Source organism: Melozone crissalis, unplaced genomic scaffold (assembly GCF_028551555.1).
Source record: "Melozone crissalis strain CALT ecotype California unplaced genomic scaffold, PUWL_Pcris_2 ptg000018l_1, whole genome shotgun sequence".
In the NCBI taxonomy this organism is placed as follows: Eukaryota; Metazoa; Chordata; class Aves; order Passeriformes; family Passerellidae; genus Melozone; species Melozone crissalis.
In genome coordinates, this window is record NW_026535796.1 from 36,566,442 (window position 1) to 36,593,756 (window position 27,315).

Genomic DNA, 27,315 nt, shown 5'->3' on the forward strand with positions numbered 1-27,315 from the left:
TCCAGAAATCAAAACCAAGTAACATATTTTCTTCTCATATGCCCCAAGGGAAAAAAAAATTAAAATAGAATATCAGCATTTGCTAATAAACACAGATAGAAATGTCAGCCTTAAAAGTGATACACCTTCAAAACCTCAGTAATACACTGTTATTGTATTGACACTCTCACCTACAATTAAAGTATTTTTCTATTTGTTGCTTTCTTCTGGTAATGTAATACCACAGCAGAAATGTGAACATTTGAGCTATTTGTTAAAATACACTGCAAGAGCCAGTATTCCTTCTGTACCTGTATTCAGCTGCATCCAGTGGAATTATTTCCACTTTGCTACTTGGTGCACAGCATACGTAAGAGACTTACCCTAAGTATGGAACAGAGTTAAGTGCAAATCAAAGTCAGCAAGTCTCACATGTTAAGAGATGATATGAAGTGGGTTGATGTCTGCTGATTAACATATTCAGGAGCTTCATTTCAGTCTGTCACTCCACTGAAATTAAGCAATTACTCGCATTCTGGAAAAATGAAGTGTTTCTTGACTTTGGTACTTCATTTTTTCATATTTGCAGAGATTTTTTAACTACCATATAAGAATAATTTGTCTCACTTTTAACAACCTTTTAGATTAGTTTTTTGTTAATTTGTAGACCTCTAATTGATCAATGGACAATATACTAATGCATTCACATTCCATGGCCAGCAAGCCTCCCTGCTGATGTAGCTCACACTAAACAAAGGTTTCTGCATCTTCCAGCTCTATGACTGCACTGGAGACTGCTCCAGTGAAGACAAAACAAACAACTCCAAGGTTTCTGATGGACTTGTTGACACTCTGTTAGGCAAAACATGTAACAAAAGTTCTGCCAGCTCCATGATGTCTTCATGGTTGCAGCTGTTTGAGTGAAATGGTGCTGTCAGTGCCGCACAAGGCAGGGAGAACCTCAATAAAAATGGTGCACACACTGAGCTCCCTACACCAAAAAGCCACAGATGCAAACTGTTCTCTTGGCCACCAGCAAAACACAGCTCATCCTCATCATTTTCCACATTAAATACAAAACTGTACCACTGGTGGTTTCTGTGAAGAGCCTCATGCCAGAAACATAAATTGGGCCGTTTCCCAGTTCCATGCTTGTTTAACAATGTGAGTGATACAGAAATCCTTTTGATCACATTTAGCAAATTTCAGTAGCACTTTTCAAAAATATTTTAGGTGTCAGCAACTGTTTATAAGGAGGATGATTTGATATTAACACACTGAAGAAATACACTTTTTAATATGAGTATTTTAGGTTCTAGACTAAGCACTTAGACAGATGTCCTAAATTTGTTGTAGTCTCTTTTTTTGCCTCAAATCAATAATATTTCAGGGGTATTGTGGCAAAGTCAATCCTTTACCATTTCCTTCTACAAACTGATAGTAGAATCAATGCTGGCAATCAGAAAATCTAGACGAATGTACTAAGAGATATTTACTTTGACCTGTAGAATAATCTTTAAAATTAGACAGCATGTGACCTGATGTTAGTCCATTTACTATGTAGCTTTTATTTTAGTAAACAAGTAAACAAGAGTGTCAGAGGTCATATGAAAAGAGCTTATAAGAAACAACTGCCATCAATACTAATGTAATTCCATGGGAACATAAACTACCAAAATTATTGACAGTGGGTAGGTGAAGAAATTATGGTATGTCTTCTGACACACTAGTGCACTTTTAGATGGCAGATGAGAAAAGCAGTCTAACATCAAAACAACTCTGGTCTGAAGAGAGAAGAAAATAAACTACTCAAGAACAATTGTTGTACTTACTCCCATAAAACACCTATCAAGGAGCCATGTCCCTAAAAACAGACAGCAAAATTATTCTAAAAGAGGTATCTCTATGGAGTTTGTGTTTTTAAATGTAATAATTTAACAAAAACATGTTAACAACTGTGTTAGTTCCAAATAGCACCTGGTAGATTCCCAAATAAAAATACTAGAAATTTAAAAATATGTTCACTGCATATTCTCACACTACAGATTTTGTCATTGTTAGGGGAAAAGAAAATAAAATCTCACTATTTCGGCCAGAAAAATTACAGAAGTGCAACTTCAGCTTTAGAAACAGGAGAGCTATTGTTAGCAAAAATGATAAAAGTTGGATGTTGCTGGATTTTAACCATAGCAATGTCCTTCATTTTTGCCATCAACATTCCCAGAAGCATTGCAGATTTTTGAATGACTTGGTTATCGGATTCTGCTGTGTTGTACTCTTGTACAGAGCACAGAAATATTGTTCAGATTTAAAATCTAATTTAGTTATTTACAGAGAAAAGCAAATAAGTTCATATTCACAGCAGCCCAGACATGCTTACAGTAAAGAGTTGAGTTGTGCTAGAGTAGAAAGTACTTAAGCATGAAAAAAAAATTATCCACCATGGAATTTGGTCTAGGGATCACTTTCATTCAGATGTAAATACTAGCTATAAGACAGTTTTTAAGCTAAAGCAACAAGAATAAAAGTGTTCTTAAATTTTAATTTAATCATGAACTGCTTTCCATCCCTTCCACTGTTAAGTCTTCCTCTACAACTGCTTCTAAATTCTACAATTACGTCAAAATCACAGGACTTTGCATGATGTCCTCCAGCACATCCATTCTTGAGAAGGCTGTGTCATCAGCTATTGACCTGCAACTCACATTAACTGCAGTATCAATTACTTCTGTGGGGTGACAAGGGCTTAGACAGATAAATTTGTTACTAACACACTGCAGACACAAGGAGTTTAACATGGACACTGTAAAATTCTACTGTAACAAGCAGTGCCACAAAAATTTATGAAAAAGTTTTCCTGCATATTATAGATATGAGAATGCATCCAAGTTGCAGACTTCTCATATTAAGCCATAAAAATTACAATCAGTGTAAAAAAAATACATACTGATCTCCTGTCAGAGTAATACTGGCATTTTCATTCATGAAAAACCACTCAGTGCTATCCAGTGCAAAGACTATGCCTTGCAAGCCAGATATGAACTGATATGTAGATTCCTTAGCTGAGAAATGGATTTGAGAATTGTAGTTTCTTTGTTGTATGGGCTTTTCATGTATTTTCTTTATTTACTTTGCTGTAATAGTCAGTAAAAATGTGGCTGAGCTTTGAATATCCAAGGAGTATTTTCACCATCACTGAAGACCAGTTTCCATCAAAAATTTGGGAAGTAAATGTAAGAAATTGCTTTGTTTTGCACTGTAAAATTTTATTTTTTATTTTTATTTTGACATTTCTTCTTAGGATGACATAATTACACAATAAAAATAAATTATTTTGTCTGTTTAGTAAATATAGTCTCAAAAGTAATTAAGTACTCTCAAGTCTGCTATAAAACATTAGGAACTGAAGGGCATAAAATTTCTAGCTTATTCATGTGACAGCTATTTGATGCTAAAATAGAGGGCCAATACATTTTTGAAAGCACAGTACTGAAGCAATGTATTTCACTGCAGCATTAAAAAAAAGAGTGCCGGATACTAGCTTATAAATCTGTATGTACTTAGTACATGCATAAAAAATTGCCTGATTTACCAATTGCTAAACAGAACAAACATCATTTTTTGTGTGTACAATACCACATTTTTGATTATTGAAAACAACTGTTTTGGGTATGAATTGAGTAATAGGTCATTAAAGGGTTAAAGTACAAAAACATCTGGCTACCAGAAAGGACCGCAATTTTAAAGATGTGAAATATACAAAAGGTTGTATTTAAAAATTTCTGCTTTTCTACTTTAAAAACTGAAATTGTGCAGAAGAATATTATTTCAGACTAATATGGAAAAAATATTATTTCTTAAACCACAAAGGGACAGTTTCACGTAATGTCATGAACGGAACTTTAGCCTTCAGTAAAGAGGAAACAAAATTCACTTTGTAATATGAACCTCTATTAAAGGAGGAAGAGAGACAAATATTACATGCTATCTAGACTGCCATGCCAAGAGGGTAAACTTAAGAAAGAATTTCCTGGCTTTGGAGTCTCTAAGTCTACTCAGTAAGAATTTTTTGCGAGTGTGTGTGCGTGTGCATGGTTTGACGTCTCTTCTGTTCTTCCACTCCTTTTAGAAAATTTTATAAAAGGATATAAAACTGATGAAAACCCAGTCACATGGACAAAGGCAAATATACTAAGCACTGAACATACCTAAAGTTTTAAAGCCAAAATTGTTCACCCAGTAGTAATTTCTATCCTATGTAGTACAGAAGTCGATTCAATACTTGATGTAATAGTGAGGGAGATAAGACTGCTTGTCCTTAGTTTTCTAACAATATAAATCTATAGTGATCCTGTTTTAAGAACACATACTTCAGATTTCTAAGTTACAAGTCAGGAAAAAATGTATAAACACATAAATGGTACAATTTTTACAAATTTCTTAGGAAAAAGAGAGGACATTATATTTCTGGTATTACTTGTCAGCTAAGACTCTCAAAGGCTCCTTTATTTACCTACTTGCATGTCACAAAATCATTTAAACTTTGGTAAAACAGTTAGGGTATACATTTATCCATCAGCAATCCATGCACCAGACCTCACTGCCACATAAGATGTTTTGAGAACATGATTTATTGCTTAATAATATATTTTAAAGTGACCTTTCTATGTTTTGGCCATAATTTTGTAGGTACCATAAAGTCTGCAAGCTGCTAACATTTTGTTTTGCAATTTTCTAAGTTTCAGCAGACCAAACCAGTTAAAGTATTTTAAATGCCTTATTTCCACCTCTGCTCTGATCTAATAAAAAAAATAAATTACAAATATTGGATCCACTTAAAATAAGTTTGGTTTATAGTAGCTGTGGCTTGAGCTAAACACTGTTTCATGACATCCACACTCTTTGTAGAGAGCAGTTTATTTGTTGATTTTTTTTTTGTTCCTGTCATGGCCATTGAGATCAGAACAGATGGATGTGCCTGTTTTGTTTTATTGACCCTCTGAATGAAGAGATATGCCAGAAGTTTGCAAAAAGCCAATGCCAGCACTGCCATGCACAGCATAATACACAACAAAAGGTAAAGAAAACTTTTAACCATGTCAGATTTTTTTTTAGTTTTAAGCAATTTAAGTTCATGGAAAATGAACAGAGAATAAACTCAATCTTTTTCTCATTTCTGTGTCTGATTTTGATGTTCTCAGCATGTTGTTCTGTTTGAAACAGGACGAACACAAGGTGATTGTCAAGAAGTGCACGGTCCAGAGCACCCACTGGGACTACAGAACACTTCATCAGAATATTGGAAAAAAAAAATAAAAGAGTCCTCTTTTGTGATGGCACATCATGGCCTACGAATTATACCTCAGACACCTACAGTGCTAAAAAATAACAGTGTTTCAGAGAAGAAATAGACTTCCTAAATATGACAGAAGTCTGCAAAACAAAATTGTTTGAGTGGTATTAATGTTGCTACAGTACCCTGTAGCTTTGGCAAATCTTTTAAGGCACACTAGCAGTGATCCAGCCAGAAGTAGCTGAGAGGAAAATGAAACTAGAACCATCAGAAACACTTGCATTTCTTTAGACAGCAGAATTCTTACACAGAAAATTCTTTGATTTGCTCTTTGAGACCACTGTAACGCAAAATTGTGTCTAAATTGTTTAGAATAGTGATATCTGAACAAATAAAAATCAGCAATATTCTATTTCCATAGTATTTTACAATCAATATAATACATCTTCTCTAATAGAGAACAAAACAGAATAAATAAATGAACATTAAAGATTGCTTTTAAAATTTTCACAGCCACAAAGAAGTGCCATTCAACACTCCTGATACAGACGGGTGAGATTCAGATTCTTTAAAGTGCCTAATTGAGGCCATCTAATAAAAGTGTTCTGGCCAAAAGAATAATTCTAGACAATTTATAATACATATAGGCTGAACCCGAAACCAAGCTGTGAATTTTTAATTGCTTTGAGAAAATTTTGTTTTATCACTTCTTTTTGAAATGATTTTTTCAAACTGAGGGACCTAAAATCACAAATGTGTCTGCACAATTATACAACACTGCATAATTATTCTCTATCATAGTAATAGGCAATTTCTGAATGTTTTTTTCATTATTAATAATGTTACTAAACATAATTAAAAAACAAGTGTCAGAACAATTCCTGTATAGGGGTAAATAAGCTCATAGCAAAGATTAATGTCACAGGTATTTCACTTCACAGTATTCAGGAATACAATAAATATAGTCTAAGAGGACTGCAGAAACAAATACAAGAGAATAGCAAAATCTCAGAAAGCCTTTGGTGTGCAAGTCACCTAAATTATCAAAAGAGTTCATTAGAATTAGTCTTGGTGCTCTTTCATTTGAGTGTTTGGCAATTGTTGAATCATTATGGGTGCATCACTCCTACAGCAGATGGAATTACTACTGTTCAAAACCAAAAAAAAAGTGGAATGGAATTTACCACAGAGAAAACTGGTGTGGTTTCATAAAATGTTCTACTGCTTTCCTCCTTCTGCTTGCAGCTTCTTTTCACTAACAGCAACATTAGTAGCATCTTCCTTGGTGCCACTTGTATCCAAAGGAACCATCCCTTTCGTAAGTGCTAGAAATAAGTCACACAAAAAAGGTGATTAAGCATTTTCAGAATCATACATTACATCAGTTAGACTCAATGATCTTAGAGGCCTTTTCAAACCTATGATTCTTGGATTTGGTTGACTGGCCATTAGTTTTTATTTAAAACATGTATTTCATTATATGGTATTATAATTTATTCAGCAAGTAATATATTCAATATTCATAACTGAGAATATAATATTTTGTTTTCTAGAGAAATCTATTTTAATACTCTATAATACAGGCATAGCCATGAGCTTTCTTATACACAAGAAATGTAGACTGTTTAAAAAACTTTGATTCTTACACTAAGAAATATTTTCCATTTATTTTTCCAGAATTTTTGTTTAAATAAGACAAACCTCTCAAAAATTTGTGAAGGAATATCTTTACCAACAGAATGGACTTAAGTCACCAAGTGACACTGAACAGGTGCTCATACAATGTCATACTGTGTATATACCTTCACAGCAGGGTACACATACGGTGCTTATTTCTAAAAATATTACATTGCATCAAAATCCAAACAATATGAATTGACAAAACATCTTATCATAAAAGGCTGAAGAAAAAAAAATCAAATACCCAAACATTTAGCAAAAGGCAGAAACTAAGGGAAGGAAAGTGGCTAGCAGCTTATATATACCCTTCTTCTAATGGCCTTCTTTATAGCACAAGCATGGAAGAAAAGTCATCCTACTGAATATCCAGAGTGCAATTTCTAACAATCCAGTAAAATTGTAGCAATACATAACCAAAAGTTATTTAACAAGGAGCAAGACTTCACAGTTTGGTTAGGAGGGGTGAGATGTTTTCACTTTCAGAAGAATGAAATCACTGTGTTCGGGACATTGGTATAACAGTGAGTTCTAAGTATTCAGCATAAAGTTTTCAGAATTGGTTCAAAGCTCTGCTGCTGTCAGTGGTACCTCCTGTGGACAGTATTCAAAGTAAGGCAAAAAATCATAAAGTTCATTGCTTAACTAATTCAATTTGCATTTTTCTAAGTGATGATGTCAAGTTTCCAGTCATTCCAAGTTCTTATGCTTAAGCAGCCCTAGGTTTTGTTCTAGAGGGGTGCCCACAGCATAGTCACATTGCAATGTCTTTTTACTTGTAAGTACATTACATTATTTATAAATGCCAATAAAAATAGTCTTAAGAATTTATGAAAAATTATACATAGAGGGATAAAGACAGGCACCAGCAATACAGTGCAGAAGTTAATTGTTCTGACAATAAAGCCTACATTCAGGACAGCTTGGTTTTATTCAGCTGTGGTATCAGTCCTACTACATACCACGTTGACACAAGAGTGTTGTCCATCACAACTTATGAAGCCCTGGAACATAAATTCCCAACAACAATAGAAAACCTTTTAAGACATATGGTTTCTGGGAAACCATCCAGGTTAAAACCTCAAAGTGATGAAATGTGCAAAGAGAAAGGCAGGACTCAATGCACAAAGTTAATGCAAAGCATGTGTAACCCAAGGGACTTTTGTACTCAAAATTTCAGGAAAATACAGTGGCCGTAAAAATAGTTTCTGAGGATTATTCTTTAGATAACAACCAGTGACTGGCTGGACCAACCATTCTGGTCTGATAATAGTATCGACTGAAACCACATCTAGTGAATGTTGCCTTGAATAAATTACTTTCTCATTTCAACTTCTTAATTTCTAAGAAAATGGGTACAGAAATAAATGCACATTCCCTCAACATATTTTAAAATATGTTTATAATGGAAAAGTTGTTATAACTGAAGAAATTCTACCAGAAACAAAACACAATGTTGATGTTAATTACTTTCCTTTTAACTGCTTGCTGCACTGGCAAATTTTTGGTAAACATATATGTATATATATGGAAATAGATTGTTGTTCCCTTATTTATTTTCCCATACTATTTGTTCTTCTTTCGTCAACCAATTTTAAACTTAAATCCCACAATCTCCCTCACAAATAAGTTAAGTTATAACAAATGAGTCTGCTCTCTTTCTGGGTACTCTCCACAAGTCATAGGAAACCCACATTGGGAAGGAAGCTTCTAGTATTAGTTATTGAATCTATAGTCTGTAAGGCTGCATGAGTTGAAGAGAGATGGAATGGGGAAATATAAATCACAAAGGCTTGCAAACCGCTCCAAAAGGCAAATGAAGGAAAAAAATTTCCATCCTTCTGTTTCTGAAGAAGGAGACAATTAATCATAGAAAATAGATGATGACATGTATAGGAAGATTTATTAAAAGCTACAGTAAGTTTGGGAGCAAAGATGTCAAATTATACTTCACTGTCAAAATCTCAAATGGGAATTAATTAATACCATTACTGAAATTTAAAGTTCATTATGTTTTTGTGACTATCATGAGTGAAGTAGCTGACTTTTCATTTGCCACTCACTGAAAAATCTCCTTAATGCTAATACCACAGCAGAATTTTCACTGTCCTCAAGAACTATACCAACAACTTCAAAATACACATTTGACTGGTGGAAATCAGTTTCAGCATAAAGTGACAATCAGTCAAAAACCAAAGTCTGTGGAGTAATCCATCAGTGCCATAAGGACTAAGTAGTGAATTGAATCATCACTGTCTTTTGTTAATCATTTATTTTTTTTATTTCCAGAAAATTTAATACTTAGTGCTGGTAAAAAACAGTTGAATCAGAGAATAAACATGCACAACTGCTTCATCAGATTGGTATTCAGATCACATGGATCCTATTTCTCTTAAAATTCCCTAAAATTTATTAAAAAGTTTTAAAGCAACAAAGTCCTACCTTGTTTAATTCAGGCTAAGCAGTTTAGGAAAATAGTTTAGGAACACTTATGCTGTATTTTTAAATTTCAGTAAATTTTTGCAATGACCAGTTTTGAAATTCTTGGGACTGGAAGGGACTGGTGGAGGCCATTTATCTGAATATTCTGTGAGGCATCTGTTACTTCTTTTCTATACCCAAAACAGGTTCAGCTGTACTTTGATTTGCAAGACTTTGACAGGGATGAGGTTTAGGAAAACAGAAAAATCAACTCTGAGTCAAGGTAAAGTGTTCCTGCAGTACAGATGATACAGAGGTATTATCTCCTATACTGTATTCCCACTACTCTTATTCAATATGCTCTGCAAAAAGATAGTAACCCCAGCTCATAGATTCTGACAGGAAGATAAACCAATTACCTTTAACCTCATCAGATCAGCTCAAGACTTACTGGTGAGCAGAAATGTACCACAGCACTCATAGAAAGATGCAACATTTCAAAGTGCAATGAAGCCTCAAATAGGCTTCAAGAGAATGCAACTTTCTAAATAGGTTCCCAGTACACAAACTGGCTATACTGAAAATAAATGGAAGACGATACCCTTCTGAAGAGAAGTATTTTGATATCCTTGTACTGATATGCTTAAAAACCTCCTTAAAAGCCTGGGTTTTAAGTTACTTGTGACACTCATGCAAAGGCATGCCTACATATCCAATCAAGACCTAATACGCCCTAAGTTTTATTGAGCATTTCTCAGCCGAATCAGAGATCCCATGACTTCACATGAACACAAGTTGAATATGCACATGGGGGTAGAGAAAAAACAGTTAAAAACACTATTGAAGTAGAATTAGTGAATTCAACTTTCCCAACAAGCATGGGACTAACTGGCACACATGAAAGATCTTGGAAAGAATCCATGTTTGAGGATATCTCTGTGGTCCCTCAGAAGACCAGAGGGTCTACACAGCTTACAGAGGGATGACTTGTTAAGCAGAGATTCAGAATTCAATAGCAGCCCTTTTCTTTGCAATAGATAAACAAAATATATTTAATGTCCCAGCCAAAAAAACCCAAACAACTGTCAGTGGGATGTAATGAAGTACTTCCTAGGCAAAGACATCCATCTAGCATCTAAAACTAAAACACAGTAGGATACTTAAACGGTTCCAGCACTTCTGAAAAGCAGCATCTCACTCATCCAGGAAAAAAAATTTTTAGAAGAAAAAAATGTGTTACCGTTTTTTTTCTGTGATATAATACTTACAACCTGAACTTGAAAGCGGTGAGCTGCACAAAAAGCTGTTTTGAGTTCGCCAACTAGAATGAGCAGCCACTTCTACATCAGAAATTTCAGCATCCATTTTCACATCCTATGGGAACCAGATAAAAATAATTTTATCTATCACTATCAAGCAGCTGCAAACTTCAACAAAAGCTAGTAGCACACAGACAGGCATATGCTGTGATTTCACACACACTGGAAAAGACTGATTTGAATTCTCTGAATTCTCAGTATTGCACTTAGGTTCAAATTTGCTTACAAATTTATCCCCACTTCACCACTATAAAATGTCTGTGAAAAACTCCTTTGCCTTGAGAAAAGCACTGGCATCACTGCAAGTCTTTGCCACTACAGCATGTTCTAAAAAGCTGTTTCCTATTCACATCACATGCACAGCTCAGCACACACCATATCAGCAGGGCAGACATCAGTGAATAATGACTTCCTCATCAATGAATGGTTCATACTAATTTCACAAGTAGTAATAAATATAAATCTAATTTCACTGCCACTGAGGAAACCTAAAGTTCATAGATTTCGCATGTCAAAATACTTAAAGGTGCTTTTGAATGTTTTTGTTAAACCATTACATAAAGTCTTAAGTACATGTTACTATTTATGGCTAAACCCATACAGCATAGCTTCTTGGTGAGGAAAGTCATTTGGTCTACAAGCTAAAAAGAGAAGATAAATTTAAAAACGTCATTTAAATAAAAATCCCTGAAAAATCTCTATTAGCTCTGCAGCAAGTAGTCCCCAGTTACAATACAATCCAAAATGAGATTAAAAGCTTGGCTTGGTATCCAAATTACTCAGTTTCTTGAAATGAGAAGAAGTCATAATGAATAAATGCATCAATTAATAAAACAAACAATATTACTGCTGAATCTTATCATAAAAAGCCTCAAGGAATTTTGTTAAAACATCTTGCAATTTATCATTTATGTTGATACTTAATTTTACGTTGATACATAAGATTTGAAAACTAAACAAAAAAAAAAAATTACATTAATTTAGAGATATAATAAGCTTTTGTTCCATCACTGAAGAAGGATTTACTCCTGTTAAGACTAATGGGAATTATACATATTAATCCCCTTATGTGCTGATGAGAGACTTAATACCTAAAGTGTTCATAGCACAATAACAATTTTTAAAGAATAAAAAACGTTTTTGTCTTTCCATTCTGCTTCCAGAAATGCTTTAAAAGAAGAGTTTTTAAACAAGAAAGGTGCTTCTACCAGTACCTGCAAAACAAAATGGCTTTCTTTTTACAGAAATATTAATGTATAGAATGTGCCTTTTGTCATGTGCTTCATGGACAACTACATCTGCTGTGTTTGAGTAGATGGTCAATCACCTGTGGCAGGGAAACTCTCCTAAAATATTTATATCTCTACTTGAAAACATTTATCTCTAGCTTTCCTCTGGCTTTCTGCTTTGATTTTGCTGCTGTTGATTTTTTCTTTTAATATGTTATATTTATGAAGTTTTCCCCCAATTTCGTCTTCATCTACTATTATTTGGCCCTTTCTTCGTTGAAAAATCAAGATTGTTGTACCTGATGGTATCGTCCCAGCCTATGGCCTACTTTTGTTACTGGAAATCTTCCATTTTAAAACATATAAATAGAAATTATGATTTTTCTGGACTTCTAAGCAACAGGTATTTTAAAGCCATCTGACAAGACTACAGAAGAGTAGGAAAATTGAGTAGGGACAAAAGAAATCATAAGAAAGAAAGAAAAAGACATGCTTTGAGAGGAACATTCAACTTTGGTTTAATTTTTCCTCCTTAAAATGAAAAGACTGGGACACAAGATTAGATAATGCCTGTCTGAGGTCAATGTTGGCAAGCAAGCTGAAACAAGTGTAATATAAGAAAGGCTAGAAAGAAAAACATAACAGAGGAGGAAGTTTAATATCAGAAGTAATTCCATCTAAAATGATCAATGTAAAAATTTTAATAGAAACATGGATTTTCTTATCACCTATTAAGTATCTGTCTACTTTGTATAGCACGGGCAGTATGTACACAGTGTGAACCAAAAATATCAGAAAGAATCAACTTTGGTGTCCTCAAACTTACAGTCTTCCAGCAATCAATTTTAGAGACTCCCAACTGAGAAACAGTAAAATAAATAAATAAATAAATGGCATTTGAGTTAGTTTCAAAGGAGGGTAAGAAAGGCAAGCATTAAAAAGGTTTTTTTTTAGTCTAAGCTAGCCTGATCACTGAAATCAGATTAGCACCCGTCTGTTACTTGGTTTTGAACATTCTGTTCTATTTGCAGCAGCCGTGACAGCAAAAAGTACTGTATGTCATGCAAAAACCCAATTAGGCCTGACTAAATGGAAACCATTAAATGCTCTCAGTTGTCTAAAGAAAGAGAATTGTTTTGGAATCAGCTTTGTACTGGATTCTGATTATTGAGTTCAAATCACACAAGTTCAGTAAGTTCAGTCAGCTTAGTGCAATGTTATGTTCTACCGTCAGCTGATTGCATTCCACTTAGGTTTTCAATGTTTTCCAAATTTCAGTAGCTACTGACTTTGTAATGCTTGTGTGGAGGGAAAAGAAATTCAAGATACTGAAGATTATCACCAGCAACATACTGATTGTGCCTATTTCCTCCATTCAATTCTTTCTTACAGAAGAGCAAAATAGCTTTCTCAAGTAACTTAGTACCTTCTCACAACAGCAACTTACTAAGCTAAAACATTCTGTATTTATTTTAGCTTTACCACTTTTTAAAAGACATGCTGTAAGTATGTCCTCATTTTACAGTAGGAAGACAGTTACATATAAGTTGGGGAACACAAACATCTTTCTATCTTTTTCATAGAGTGTGTGATCCTCAATTTGAGCTCAATTGCTTAGAGACACAGGTTTGATGCATTGCCAAAGAAACTGATTTGACCGAGACACGTAGCAGAAATACTAGTATGATTCTTCAGGTCAGATCACTTATTTCAAACACTTGCATAAGAAATCGTAGTTGTGCTGAAGTAAGCTGCTATTACAATGACAGTGATATGACAATGAACAAGCTACTAAGGGAAAGAAAGCATGTTAATAATTGGAAAGTTGAACTCATTACAGGCAAAATTTCTAAATAAGAGCACTGGATTTGTATTGTAGGGAGTTAGTTATTCATGCTTAGCACTGCTGTAAGTCCAGTGAGTGACCTTTAGCAAATCACCTCCCTTCTGTTTGCCTGGATTTCATTTATGTATGAAAGAGACCTCACACAGAATTGCTTCCAATAAGTGCAAATATCAACTACTGAAGAATTGCTACATGTAATTTATAAATTAGTCAACCTTTTTATAGGGGAAATAGATTTCTATCTGTGTCTTTTACTTGAAAGGACAAGAGAAAATTGAAAAATTAAAAATTGCTGTAGACAGCAATTTGACAAAGCAGTAAGAACTTCAGAGAAGTAAGACACAGTAAGATACCTTTTTGTGAAAGCTGAAAGATTTTTAGATTTTTTGGAAAGTATCCATGGCATGGGTACAATGAAAGCAACCTTTAATTCATCAAATTTCATGCCATGTCAATATGCCTGCCATGCCATCAGCCATGGCAGCTATTTGAAACAGAAACATTCATGCATGATTTCAGTCTGTGTTTGTACTAGGAGTTAATAAGGTAAGGTTATGTTGCTGATTGAAAGCAATTGGGACACAGAAGTGGAGTACACACACACACACCTTGACTCTTTGCTTTGAATCTTCGAGCTGCTGCTGCAAAGAAGTCACTATGTCTTTATACCTCATATACCTCTCCTCAATCATCTCCCTTCGGCAATGGGACTCCTAGGAATGAATTTAAAGATTTAGATGATTTCATAACGTAAAAAGTAGCTAGAAATTCTAACTATTGTAAACACAGATATCATCAAGAATTTTCACTACAGCAAGAATGAATTAAGGACTAACTTTCAGAGGCTGAACTACAAGCATCATACAAAAGCATAATGCTATGTACAGAAAAATAATGTTAAAATACATGCAGATCAAAATGAAAATGGTCTTATCCTTAATTGTTGAATGATTTCTTGTAACACTTTTCAAACTTCGGCAATAACATACCTTCTAAGAAAAATTCTGCAATGGTGGAAAATTAATTTCAACACTACGGAAACAAGCACTTGAAGAAAAAACAGTTCTAAGGATATGGACAAAACAGTATTTTCACAAGAAAACATAATTCACTTGAATTAACAAACCTCCTAGACAACCCGAGAGGTTTACCAAAACTTACTTCCTCTCGCCTTCTCCCTTCCTATGAAAACATTGAAGGAAGAACTTGCTAGCTATTGTACAAAAAATCCAATATGTTATTTGCAAACAGTAATGAAGCTCCAAACTGACATCCTTCTCAAAGCTAAGGCATAAAGCTTAGCCCTCTTGAATAATAAATTATTTCTTAAACAAAACACTGTGTTGATAGGGGCTCATCTTCAGAAAACCATATTTAAAAAATTAAGCATGATGGAGAAGGACAAAGCCCGACTGAAACCAAAGATTTTGCATTCCAATCTCACAAATATTGGCTAAGCTATAACTACAGCAAACCAGAAAATTACAGTGGAATTTCATAGTAGTGTTAAATGTGAGAGGGCAAGTGTGAAGGAGATTGCAGAGGCCTGCTGAGAACAAAATTTTTCTTTTAGTAGAAACAGAAGGAAAACATAAACCTCTGTCAGAGCAAAAATGCTCTTCTGGGGATATGTGGAATGTGAAATTAAAACTATACATCTCAACAATATTGTTCATAAAAAACCCAAATATTTTAACTGGTATGTGCATTACCAAATCTGTTCATGATGACAGCAATAAAATGGCGTAGAATCATTATCTGATGACCTCGTGCAGGAACACAAAATAAATAATGCTCCAAACAAGTATATTTTGAAATATTTATGACAACCACAGGTTAAGAAATTTTACATATCAAATAAAATGCAAATCATTATGCATTTGTTGATCTGTGGTTTAATACTGATTTAAAATTTATATCATTCAAGGAAGCTACAAATTTTTTTCTATTAAACCACCCATTTCATAAATGGAAAGTACAGGGGTTTAGGCTCTTAGCCACTGAAAATCCAACCTGAGCCTTATCACTCTTGACAGTATGTCATTGCTACTGTCAATATGCCCCACTATGTCCAAACACATCTTGATTGGATAGTGGTGCTGCAAAAATAAGTAACAAGCATTGTAATTATGCCAAAACAAAACAAAAAAGTTATAAAGATCATCTATTTTCACTCATTAAGTTAAAATTGGCATAATTCATTTATAAAATTTTCATTTTTTAACATGTAATATCAGAATTTACCGCTCCATAAAAATATTCTGAAACAGTAATTAACACATGACCTGTTATGCCAAGTTATCAATGTTTGCCTACATTAAGGAGCATATTAATAATTAGAACTAAATTTATAACTTCAAAAAGATCCATATAAACATGAAAATAAATTTCAGTATGTTTCTGTCTATATAATACATACATATGCAACTGTAAATATCTTATTAAAGAACTTATCTGTACATCATAGATATTGTTAATTAACCAAAACATTTTAGAAGTACTGAGAGAGTTAAATGAAATCTTTCTTACCCCGGTATCTCTGCACTCTTCTAACAGGCTCAGTTTCTCAGGCACAGACTCCAGGTGGTTTAAAGCCACTCGGGTACTCTAAAGAACAGAACACAAGTTAAAACATTAAAAACAAAACCATTCTTTCAGCCATCCACATATTACAAACCCAGTCTTATTAGCATACTAGTTCAAGCTTCCTCAGTTAGGGTGTTGACTCACCCTAAAGCTCAATCACAAGGGGCTGTGGGACTCACTGAAGCAGCCACGCCAGCCAGCCAGACCTGCTGATGGGAGATGGAGCTCTCCATGTCAGAGGCTGCCACACGTGCATGGTACCTCTTCATGAGGCTGGGGCTCACCATTCTTTTGCAGAAGGTGAGCTGTGCTTAAGGAGCTGATCACCAGCTACAGGAGGAAGTGAACAGGCTACACAGTGTTTGAGCAAACAAGCAAAAAAGAAACTGATTATTTTCAGAGTCTCACAGTCCCAAGACTCTCAGGAGTCATGAACCTCCACTATAGTGGAGAAGCTGATGCACTCAGAACCCTGCAGGGGAATTAGTTAAAGGACTATTAGCCAAGGGTCTGTTAAAAGGTGAAGGCTGGAAGCAGGTCACAGCATGTACTAGGAGGAAGGTTCCTCCACCTTCTCAGAATTTGACAGGCAGGGCTGGCACCCTCTACAATACATGCGAGGCTCTGGAACCAGAAGGCCAGACTACTGATGAGGTGGGTGGAGGTCCTTCTGGGATAGTGTGGCCTCCTAAAACAACACCACCTGTACTCTGTACCAAGACCTCTGTTAACAGGAAAATGAAGGGCAGTTGTAATAGGGAGCACCCTTCTAAAGCAAATGGAGGGCCTCCTTATGCAGACTGGAGCCAGCTCACAGGGAAGTCTGCTGTCTCCAGGCACTAGAATAAGAGACATTACTAATATGGGAAGAACAGAGAGTCAATGAACAGCTTGTCACTGTAGGGAGAAAATTCATGGAGCCAAAGCTCTACTGGAATTGAAGCTGGCCAGAAATGTGGAGGAAAATAAAAAGAGTTTTTAAAAATATATTCATGGCAATAGGCAGTGCAAGAAAACACTAATCGCTTTACAGGATGAGGATGGTCAAACAAGGGCAGAGAGAGGCAATGGCATTTAATGCATTCTTTGCCTCTGTTTTCTAACAGAGGATGATCGACCAAGGGGATCACAGTGCACTGAGCAGAAGGACCATGACTGTGAGATGATCAACTCCCAGTCGACCCTGAACTTGTGTGGGATTTGCTGCTTCAGTTGCATCCCTACAAGTCTATGGGGCATGAAGGCATTCATTCATGATTTCTTCAAGAGCCAGTTGATGTCATCACAAAACCTCTCTTGATATTTTTTGAGTGGTTTTGGGAATCTGGAGCGGTTCCAGATTACTGGAAGCTGGCGAACCTTGTCACAATTTTAAAGACGGGCAAGAAAGAGGAACCCCAGGAATTACAGGTCAGTTTCCCTTTACTGCGTGGTAAAGTTATGGAATAGATTATGCTAGGAGGTATTGAAAAACACCTGAAAGACAACAACATCATTGCTCACAGCTGTCTTCATTTCATGACAGTAAAGTCCTCTTATTATCAAACCTGATTTCCTTTTATGACCCCCTTGAGTCCTGTGTGCAGTTTTGGTTACCACACACACATATGGTATGTACTACTGAAAAATTAGGCATACTATATTAGGCATATGGTGTGTACTATTGAATTACCACTCTAGGAAGAGTTAGGGTTGGCCTCAACATTAAGATTTCACATTCACACCCACCAGACAAAAAATGCAGCCTATTGAAAACTGCAAAGAACTGAAAAAACTAAATATAATGGTTTTGGTTTTGTGTGCAGATGAAGTTGGTTATCATGCACAAAGAACAGTCAGTCCCACAGGTCAGATGCCTCTGCAGCTTCTCAAAGGCTGTCCTTCTATTATTTGCCAAAGAGCAAGTAAAACCAGAACTGTTTGTACTTTCTGAACAACAGTTAGTATTTCCTCCATAATTCTCAAAATCACATTTCTATGGTTAAGTTTCTGCGAGTCTGGTATTCAATCTACCAGTAACGGGCTTCATTAATCATATTACTGCCTTGGTACTTTAAAGCAAAATCTTAAAACAAATAAAATCCATCAATCCTGAAATCAAATATTATGTTGTAAGGCCTGTGCAAACCAAATTAACTTGCTCTTAATTACAAAACCTCTGTTACTAGTTCTGGAAAATCTCAGTCTGACCACCATCAAAAACATTCCATTTAGATCCCAGAGACTAAAAGTTTCAGTCACAACAGGAGAAGAAAACTCAATGGAAGCTTCTCTGCACAAGTGGCATCAACTTTAAAAAGATGGAGACTAGTAGTGAGGAGTGTAGAATCCAAAATGAACAAGGTAACCTAAATGAAGACACACCATCTGTTTGAAAGCAGTGATGTCTACCTCTTTGTTAGTTCCTAACATTCTGGTTTTAAGGTTTTAAGAAATATTCATAACAATAAAAGGTCAAATTTTATAAACAATGGGATTCATCTGCAGCTAACATGGACTGAACTTGTAGTCAATATTCAGTACCAATAAACTAAATTAGATAGAGGATATGAGACTTGTTATTTTGTTTCTGCAATTACATGTCTGCAAAGATATGTATATAGATACCTATCTATCCATTTACCCACCTTGTTTTAATACAGATGACCTCTGATCTCTTCTCATAAAAGAAAAAGATCTCAGGCCCTAGGTCTAAGCCTATGCCTTAAGCCATTCATTTTTCAATTCCTTCTCTAATTTCAATGTCAAGACCTCATGTCAACACTGTCTGTAAATGAATTTAAGGAAGATGTTAATCATCTGTTCTTCCAAAGTGTCTCCTAAATATGTCCCCTCTATTTCATGCACTTTTTGTAGTGGAAAAAAAATTAGCTGTTTCTCTGCTAATCCTTATTAGTTATGTTATTAAATATAATCCTGAAAGCAGGAGACCAGCCTTTGGGTTAGATGCATATTCAGTCTTTGGTTTTTTGGTTTTGTTGAGAATCATGTGGATAAAGAATGGTACAAGCTACTTGGATTTCTGAAAGGTGTTTTAGACTCCTAAATTTTAAATCTAACTTCACATTCAAAATGATGGGCTCCAAGGTAACCATTGCTGCTCAGGAAGCAGATCATGGGGTAGTGATGCATATTACCAAGAATCTGCTAATGCAGTGCTCAGTATCAATCAGAAAACCGAAATCAACACTCAGTATAATCAGGAAAGGATAAAAAAAGCCAGGAAACATAACTGTCCCAAATCATTAATCCAATTGTAATCTTGACTGCTGAGTGGAGATGCGGATTTTTATTTCAAAAGGGAAAAAGGGAAAGGTCAGAGAAGTTGAACAAGAATTTTCAAAGCCATGGAGTGCTGTCTCCAAGTAAGAAATTATAAACACAATACTCTAAAGAATAGAACTCTTCAGCCAGTAAGAGAGATGCCTGAGAAGACTAATTACCAATTTGTGCAAAATCACAAGTCACATAAAGATAGAAAATTTTATATGGCTTTAAGCAGAAAACTGGGCAAGTTCATGAATGAGGAAGACCATAGAATGGTTCCAAATTCACAGAAACTACATTAAGTCTGGAAGCCTTTGAACAGCTGGAATCAGAATGAATAAATGGGAAACAAAATACATGTTAGTCCTGCTCATACAGTCTTCCCTGAGCATTTTACTTGGGCCATTGTTGCAATGTCAATAGCTGGGCTAGACTGACCTTTGGTCTTGACCAGAACGGTTCTTTTTACATACTGTAAAATTCTCACAGTCTTCTGAGCAGTCTTGAGGGACTTGAATAGGATAACTCACACACTAACATTTTCAGGGACAGAAATGTGTCTTTTCCATAAAACAAATGAAAAGAATGGTAGTGATGTGCAAATAAAAACAGAAAAAAAGCAACTTTTGTTGTTAGGAGAGGTTCAGTAAGGAAGGTGGCAACGAAGAAATACATTGAAGAATGTGAGGGAAAGATGATGAAAGAGCTTTTAGCTGGTCCACAGAAGAGGCCTAGTAATTAACGAAAATCACAGCAACCTCCTCAAGATGGTTCAAATGCCATACTTGTATCATTAATGACTACACTCTATTCTATTAAAAAGACAGATTTAGCCACACAGATAAAACATGAAAAGGATGTTAGAAACACCTGATATAGAGGCCAATTAAGTACTGTTAAATTTTTTCCCAGAAATCAGAGAGCTGTATGCCATAATACATAAAAATAATCCTAAAGACAGCAATCACATCTGTCTACTTCTGTATAACAAGCAACAGCAGGTACTGACCAGTGCACTGATGGTACTGATAAGAGGAAAAACACCCATTGTACTGTCTGAGGCAGTATTAATGGCATTTTACTTAACAGCAGTGCTCTTCGATAGACTGAGTGCTACTAATCTTTCTGGTTTTAAAATAAAGACTATTTACTTTTAAAAGGGGCATTCTATTTTTCGCAGAGAATGACAAAACAAATTACTTATTTTCCATGACTTCATATAAACACTTTGATGTTTAAACTGCATGTGAACAGTTAATCCTCCTATTCTGATGTGTTCTTGGTAATACATGGTTTCACACTGTCTCAAGGGACAGATCTAAATCAAAATAAGACACATTTTATTTTTAGTCTCAAAGCTGCAATGCTAAATGCAAATAAATCAAAGCAGGTTTGTATATAATACTCCTGAGGTTTGCCTTTATAGTCAACATATTGAAAACAGATAAACATAAACCAGAAACCAAACTTCATTGACTTTCAAGTACAGTGCTCCTTTCTTTTCTGAAGTAGGTAAAAACAAATGGCTATCTGTATTGCACAGATATTTTTTTTTAAATAAGAGTTGATTTAAGTACCAGTTAGCTAATCCCCAGAGAATAATCATAAAAAGATTAAATGCAACATCATTTTAACTGGCTGCAATGCATGTCAGCAGGCAGTTACAATTCAAACGAAAAATACAGTGTTAGAGGTGACCAAAACTGACTTATTTTTAAATGACTTTAGTGTATTGAATACCAAAATAGCAAGAACAGGATGCACACAGCATGTTTAAAAGTATCCTTTGCTTTCCCTGTTAAGATCTGTAAAACTATGCACTATCAGCTTCAATCTCTAGCTCTCCACTGATAAATCAAATACTTTTCTTTTAAGCAGGTGGTTCTGCTTGAGAGGCCTGAGGTGCTCTGCTGACTTTTATACACCAGGCAAACTCCACAACAGCTGGAACATTCTGTGAATAGTACATCATATATAGAGAGGGAAAGTTCAGAGAAACCAGAAAAATGTATTTTATATCTTTATATTCCACGTATATCATAACTCCAATTATACCACTGTTTTGATGATTTCAGCACATCAAGAAGTCAAATTACCTATATTACCTACCTATATAGGTAGGCAACACATGTAACTTTATCAAATTACAATTTCAATGCTCAATTGGCTTTTTTTTTCTCTATTACATTGTTTCATGAGTTTCAACAAGCAAAATTTTTTTAAGCAAAAACTACACTAATGGAAAACAAATGACCTTGCTAACAATGCATTGCCAATGTCAAACTACTTGAACATTCAATTTAGATTCCAGATGTTTTTGCATGGGGTGGACCACATTTTAATTAAAGGAACTTCATGAATGCTTCCTTTCCTGTTTGCAATGACATGGACTGTCTTTTCTCTTATTCATAAGCACATGACATCCCTGTGCTAACTAGGGGAATGTTTACATGGGAAAATATTAGGAAACTATTTTATGAATTTGCAGTTGTTTGATGCATCCTAACAGCTGGAAACATGGAGGAAACTGCTGTCTTTTGGCAAGGTAGCTTTCTGTGAATCATCAGTCAGTGTTCCAAGTACTCTGGGGGTCCACAGGAGTAATTTTTCAGAATCCATTCTTTATCGTTTACTAAGATTTTGATCAGAGACATCCAGATATAATTCCTAGGAACTAAAAGAAATATGACACAAGAAGTAGAGTGTGCAAAGTAATGCAATGTTAGTGAGAACACATTCTCAAAAGGTGTAAAGACTTCCTTGTTGCTCATCTTTAACATTATGAAGCATTGCAGGCTAAAAATCTTTACATGTAATTTATGTTAAAGTTTTTTATGCTAACAGTCTTTCATCAAGCCTTCCAGAAAGCATCGCAAAAATTCAATTAACGCAGCCTTCATGGGAAAGAAGAAATATCACTCAGTTTTTCAGGTGAGAAAAATTAAAGTAGAAAGAGAAGTGATTTAAACAAGGATTCACAGCAAATCAGTGTCAGAATAGGAAAAGAATTAGGAATTTTCCTTATGGATTTCCCTATTTTAATAAAAAGCTCCCAATAGTGAAAGAAAAATAGGTGTAATAGGTGTAACTGATGCCTGTGCTCCTATGGTTATACCTAGATCAAATAGGAAGCATTTAAATCTAAAATGAAGGACCTAGCAGCACTTAGAAACATCTAGTCAATAGTCTGCTGTCAAACAAAATTTAACTTATTTTATGATATACAAACCAAACCAAAAAAAATAAAGCACAAATCTATATCTTATCAAGTTACATTCTGTGGAAGAACTCAGATACGTATTCCACAGATTAAATCCCAACATAATTCATATCAGAAGCAGCTGAGGGAGCTGGGTTGTTTATCATGGAGAAAAGGAGACTCAGGGGACATCATCACTCTTTACAAGTGACTGAGAGGAGGCTGTAGCCAGGTGGGGGTTGGTCTCTTTCCCCAGGCAAGTGACAGGACAAGAAATGGTCCCAAGTTGCTCAATTAGGAAGAATTTCTTCACTGAAAGGGTATTAGAATGGGCTGTCCAGGGAGGGGGTGGAGGGTGATCCCTGGAAGTGTTCAAGAAATGACTGGACATGGCACTTGGTGCTATAGTTTAGTTGACAAGGTGGTGTTCAGTCAAAGGTTGGACATGAGGGTTTTGGAGGTTTTTCCAGCTTCAGTGATTCTCTGATTTCTCATGAAGATCCTGTGGAAGGAACTCATAGAATCTCTCTTTACAATTGCATTTACATGCATATGCCACTACTTCAAAAAAAAATGAGAATGCTGTATACTACTACTCCTAGTTCAACTGAAATAAATAATTTTAGATTACTTAAATCTTTTGCAATAAGCATTTTTCCTGAGATTTTTACTTTCTCTAATTTAAAAATTAAGGATTTTGGTTTCTTAAACTTTGGCAAAAATTTTCTATATTTGCAACATGAGGAACACATTTTCCTAATTTTGAAAGGAACATAGATAGAGCATGTAGGGATTTCACTAGGAGCATTGCCAGCAAGTCAAGTGAGGTGATCCCTCTCCTCTAGTCAGCCAACATTTGGAGTGCTGGGTTTAGTTCAGGGTTCTTCTGTACAAAAGAGACATACAAGAGCCAGTCCAGCAAAGGACAACAAATTTTTAAGGGACTGGAGCATCTATCCTGTGAGGAAAAGCTGGTAAAGCTGGGATTGTTTAGTGTGGAGAAAAAAACCTCTGGGAGGTCTCATCAATCTGAAAGAAAGGAGTAAAGAAGAGGGAGCCAGGCTCTTTCCAGTGCTGCCCAGTGACAAGCAGTGGGCACACACTGAAACACAGGAGGTTCCATCTGAACACAGGAAATGCTTTTCACTCTGAGGGCTAGAAAACTAGGGGTGATTGCATTAGAAAAAACCTGAAAGAACAAGTGAAACACCAAATAGTAGAGGGCAGAGGTGGACAAGTAGCTGGGTATTAAACAAGAGCAGATAACATCAAGGAAGAAGGGAAGAGAAAGCTGAGCATTAGGAGGAAAGAAGCAGTGGGCTGTGAGCCCACAGGACACAGAAGTCACTTGGTGGTAATGAGCAGAGGAAAGGCTCTGGGAAGCCCAGCAAAGGGAAGTGACACACTGGCTTCCCGATGAAAGGAAAGGAAAGGGCGAGGCAGGCAGGACAGAGGATCTCAAACTGCTCCTGGTCATTTTTTTAAGATCAAAGAATGGCTGTGTTCTGGGAGGACCAGAAAACCTTTGATGCAATAGTAGTTTTGGCAAGACATTACAGAATTAAAGAAGAAAAGAAAGTATTAACCCTTCCATTCAGTATTTCCTCAACATTCATACAAGCAAAGTATGAAAATCATGAAATAATCTCAAGAGCTAACAGCAAGACTTACTTATTGATGGAAGGCACACAGAGAGAGACAGAAAGGAAGAACAAGCACATAAAAATGGATGGTGTCAGGCAGTCACATAATCTCTCTACAAAATGCATTTGGTATTGTTATCTTCCAATTCTTCTTTTAAATTGGATGATAAACCATAAAACTGATGCAAATTTGAGCATGCTACTACAAGAGAATAATCTAATAGCTTTTACATTGCTGAGTGGATGCAGACAGAAATTTGTTTTACTGATTCAAAACCTTACATTCTTGAACATAAAAATGCATTACAACAACAAAATGCATAAATGTTCATAGTGAACCAAAAATTCATATTAAAATCACAATTTTGCTGAATACTTACAGCATTACCCGCATTAACCTAGATTTATGGACATTGTAACAAGAAGCTGAATTGTGTCCAGAAAAGTCTGATCCAAGTATTCTTAGAAAAGTGGTAACCTCACTCTGGGTTCTCTACTGAAAGCAACAAGCTGTTTTATTGATCAAAGGATATAGAATGCATATGTTCACTGGAATAACTTCAGGATGTGGTTGACTTAAAATTAAATTTTGCAGTCTTCTATGTCAGACTAGTACTCGTAAGGCAGAGGAACATGACTTGCAGCTTATGCAAAACAAAGAACAGAATACTTTATAGAAACCCATTAAAACCCCAAGCACAGCACAGTAGCAGTGTGCACCTACAAAATGCATCCTGACATATCTATGAGAAATAAATATGCTTTCCACTGTAGCCTCATCTGAGAATACAATGCAGATTTTTTTTCCAAAAATTCATACACCTTTCTCTACAAATAGAGGCAAATCTTGTATGTAACAACTAAAATATACTCAAGAATAATCTTTCAATTAAATGACTTATTCTAATCATATTCATTCTCTCAAAATGTCAGACTAAATAATTGATTGCTAAAGTAATTAGGATATTTACTTGTTAATAGCTATTAAATAATTAAATTCACTTTAATTAACAGCATTAAACCAAATAAAAAAGCCAAACAAAACACAATCTCTAGATACGCAAAATCTCAGTTTTGGCTATATCTGTTAGTTCTCTGGCACTTCTCAAGAGCTGAAGGATTATTCCAGAAAACATCTAGGTTCTTCATCTCCTTTTATATCCACTAGTGAGTCTGTCTAACAAACTATGTTCTTCCTTACCTTCCAGCTTCTGCTCCTGACCTGCACAACTTGCTGGAGCAAGAAGCGGTATATCTATTGAATCATACAGCAAAATTGATCTGATTGCAAAAAAGCGCCAAAATATCCAAAAAGCTTCTTCTAAATGGGTACTATTTGTTCTCAGGCTCCTTAAGGGAGTGATCAGATCATGTGTAGTATCTTGAAGGAGGTTCATAATAACAGCACTTTCCTCTGGAAACAGGAGCTGGCTAAGGAAATAGAAGACCCAAGAAACTGCCAGGTACTGTAGACAGGAGATGGAGCTTCCAGCTCAAAGAGACTGCTGAGAGGAGAAGGAGCTGAGAGGGCTCAGAGAGAGGCAAGGGACCTCCTCGTTTGCTGCAACTCACAAAACCACTGAGTTAAATTAAGCTATGCCTGGAAGGTTAATTCACTCAGAGCTCTGAATGGAATCTGAAAGGTTCATGCTACATTTCTTTCCCAACATATTTTTTTATTATCTAAGTTGGCATGTTCATCTCATGGCCACTACAACAATTTTACTGGCAAGTGCAGGAGTTGGAAGTGAGTAGATTGTAGAGAAAGGGAGAACAGTGGGATAGTATGATAAATAGGTCATCCTTTTCTTCTATCTGAACAATAATTTACAAATCTTCCTTTCTAAAGTCAGAGCCATTGGGAGTATAAAAAAGGAGTAAAGTTCTAGAAAAAATAGAAATAAAATTTTTTCAGAAAATAGAGATAGAATTTGCATGACATTGGGGTACTTGTCCTCTGTCTGTGTAAAAATAGCTCTGGGAGCAGAAATGACAAGGAATTTGCAGGCAGTTTAACTCATGGTTTGTGAGAAATGGATGTCAGTGGATACATGCCTGACTGGTTGTCATGTAAGCAAACCATGAATAAGAGAAGGTCCTGAACAGAATTAATGTCCTGTCAACACCTGACACAGCACCATGTGAAGTGCCAGGACACTGAACATCAGCATTCGCTTCCTGCTTCCACAAGGCAGGTGTTGCAGCACAGTACTCTAATTTCCAAAGGGCCTTTCATGACTGAATGAAAGATGTTTTTAACAGATTGAATACATTTAAAATACATTTTTGAAATCGGAAACTGTTTTCAGAGCTGCAGAGTCTATCATAAAGAATAAAGTAATAATTTGACAAATAAATTTTAGAAGTTTATACTTGCAGCATTGATATTGTCTCAGTAGTGGTTTCTTTAGATGAAGTTTTCTGGATTTCTCATGAAAAGGAACTGTGGGCCCGATACATACAATTTGTGATATTTTATTGGACATTCCTACGTGAAGGGAAAGAAGAATGGTTCCAAATTCATAGGGCAAGCTAAAACTCATTCCAGCTATTCCACCTGACGGACTGACTACCTTGGGACATTTGAAAAATTCATTCACAGCATGTACAAGCATAAAGTTTTGTTCTTCCAACTTAATGTCACATTAAATTATATTAATTAGTGGTTAAAGTTACATTCCTTTACTCTTTTAGTTGCAGTGTGGATATGAGCAGATGAACTGATTCTGTCCTGCACCTCCCTGACCAAACAAGTAAGCACACAGAGTAGTCACTGAAATAATTAGATCTATCACATGGACCTCAAACATTAGAAGTGTTAGAAAAATAACACCTTTTGTGTTATACAACATTTCT

General features: G+C 35.5%; 1 protein-coding gene across 1 annotated transcript in view; it reads right to left on the reverse strand.

The window, feature by feature from the left end:
- Positions 1–6,053: 6,053 nt before the first annotated feature.
- Positions 6,054–27,315, reverse strand: part of CEP128 (centrosomal protein 128) — a 93,708-nt gene continuing 72,446 nt past the window's right edge. The window contains exons 20-23 of the mRNA XM_054275953.1: positions 16,294–16,371; positions 14,373–14,477; positions 10,639–10,744; positions 6,054–6,597 (exon numbers count right to left, since the gene is read on the reverse strand). Of these exons, the coding sequence (XP_054131928.1) occupies positions 6,491–6,597; positions 10,639–10,744; positions 14,373–14,477; positions 16,294–16,371 (396 nt within the window). The 3' untranslated portion in view covers positions 6,054–6,490. The remainder of the gene's footprint in view (positions 6,598–10,638; positions 10,745–14,372; positions 14,478–16,293; positions 16,372–27,315) is intronic.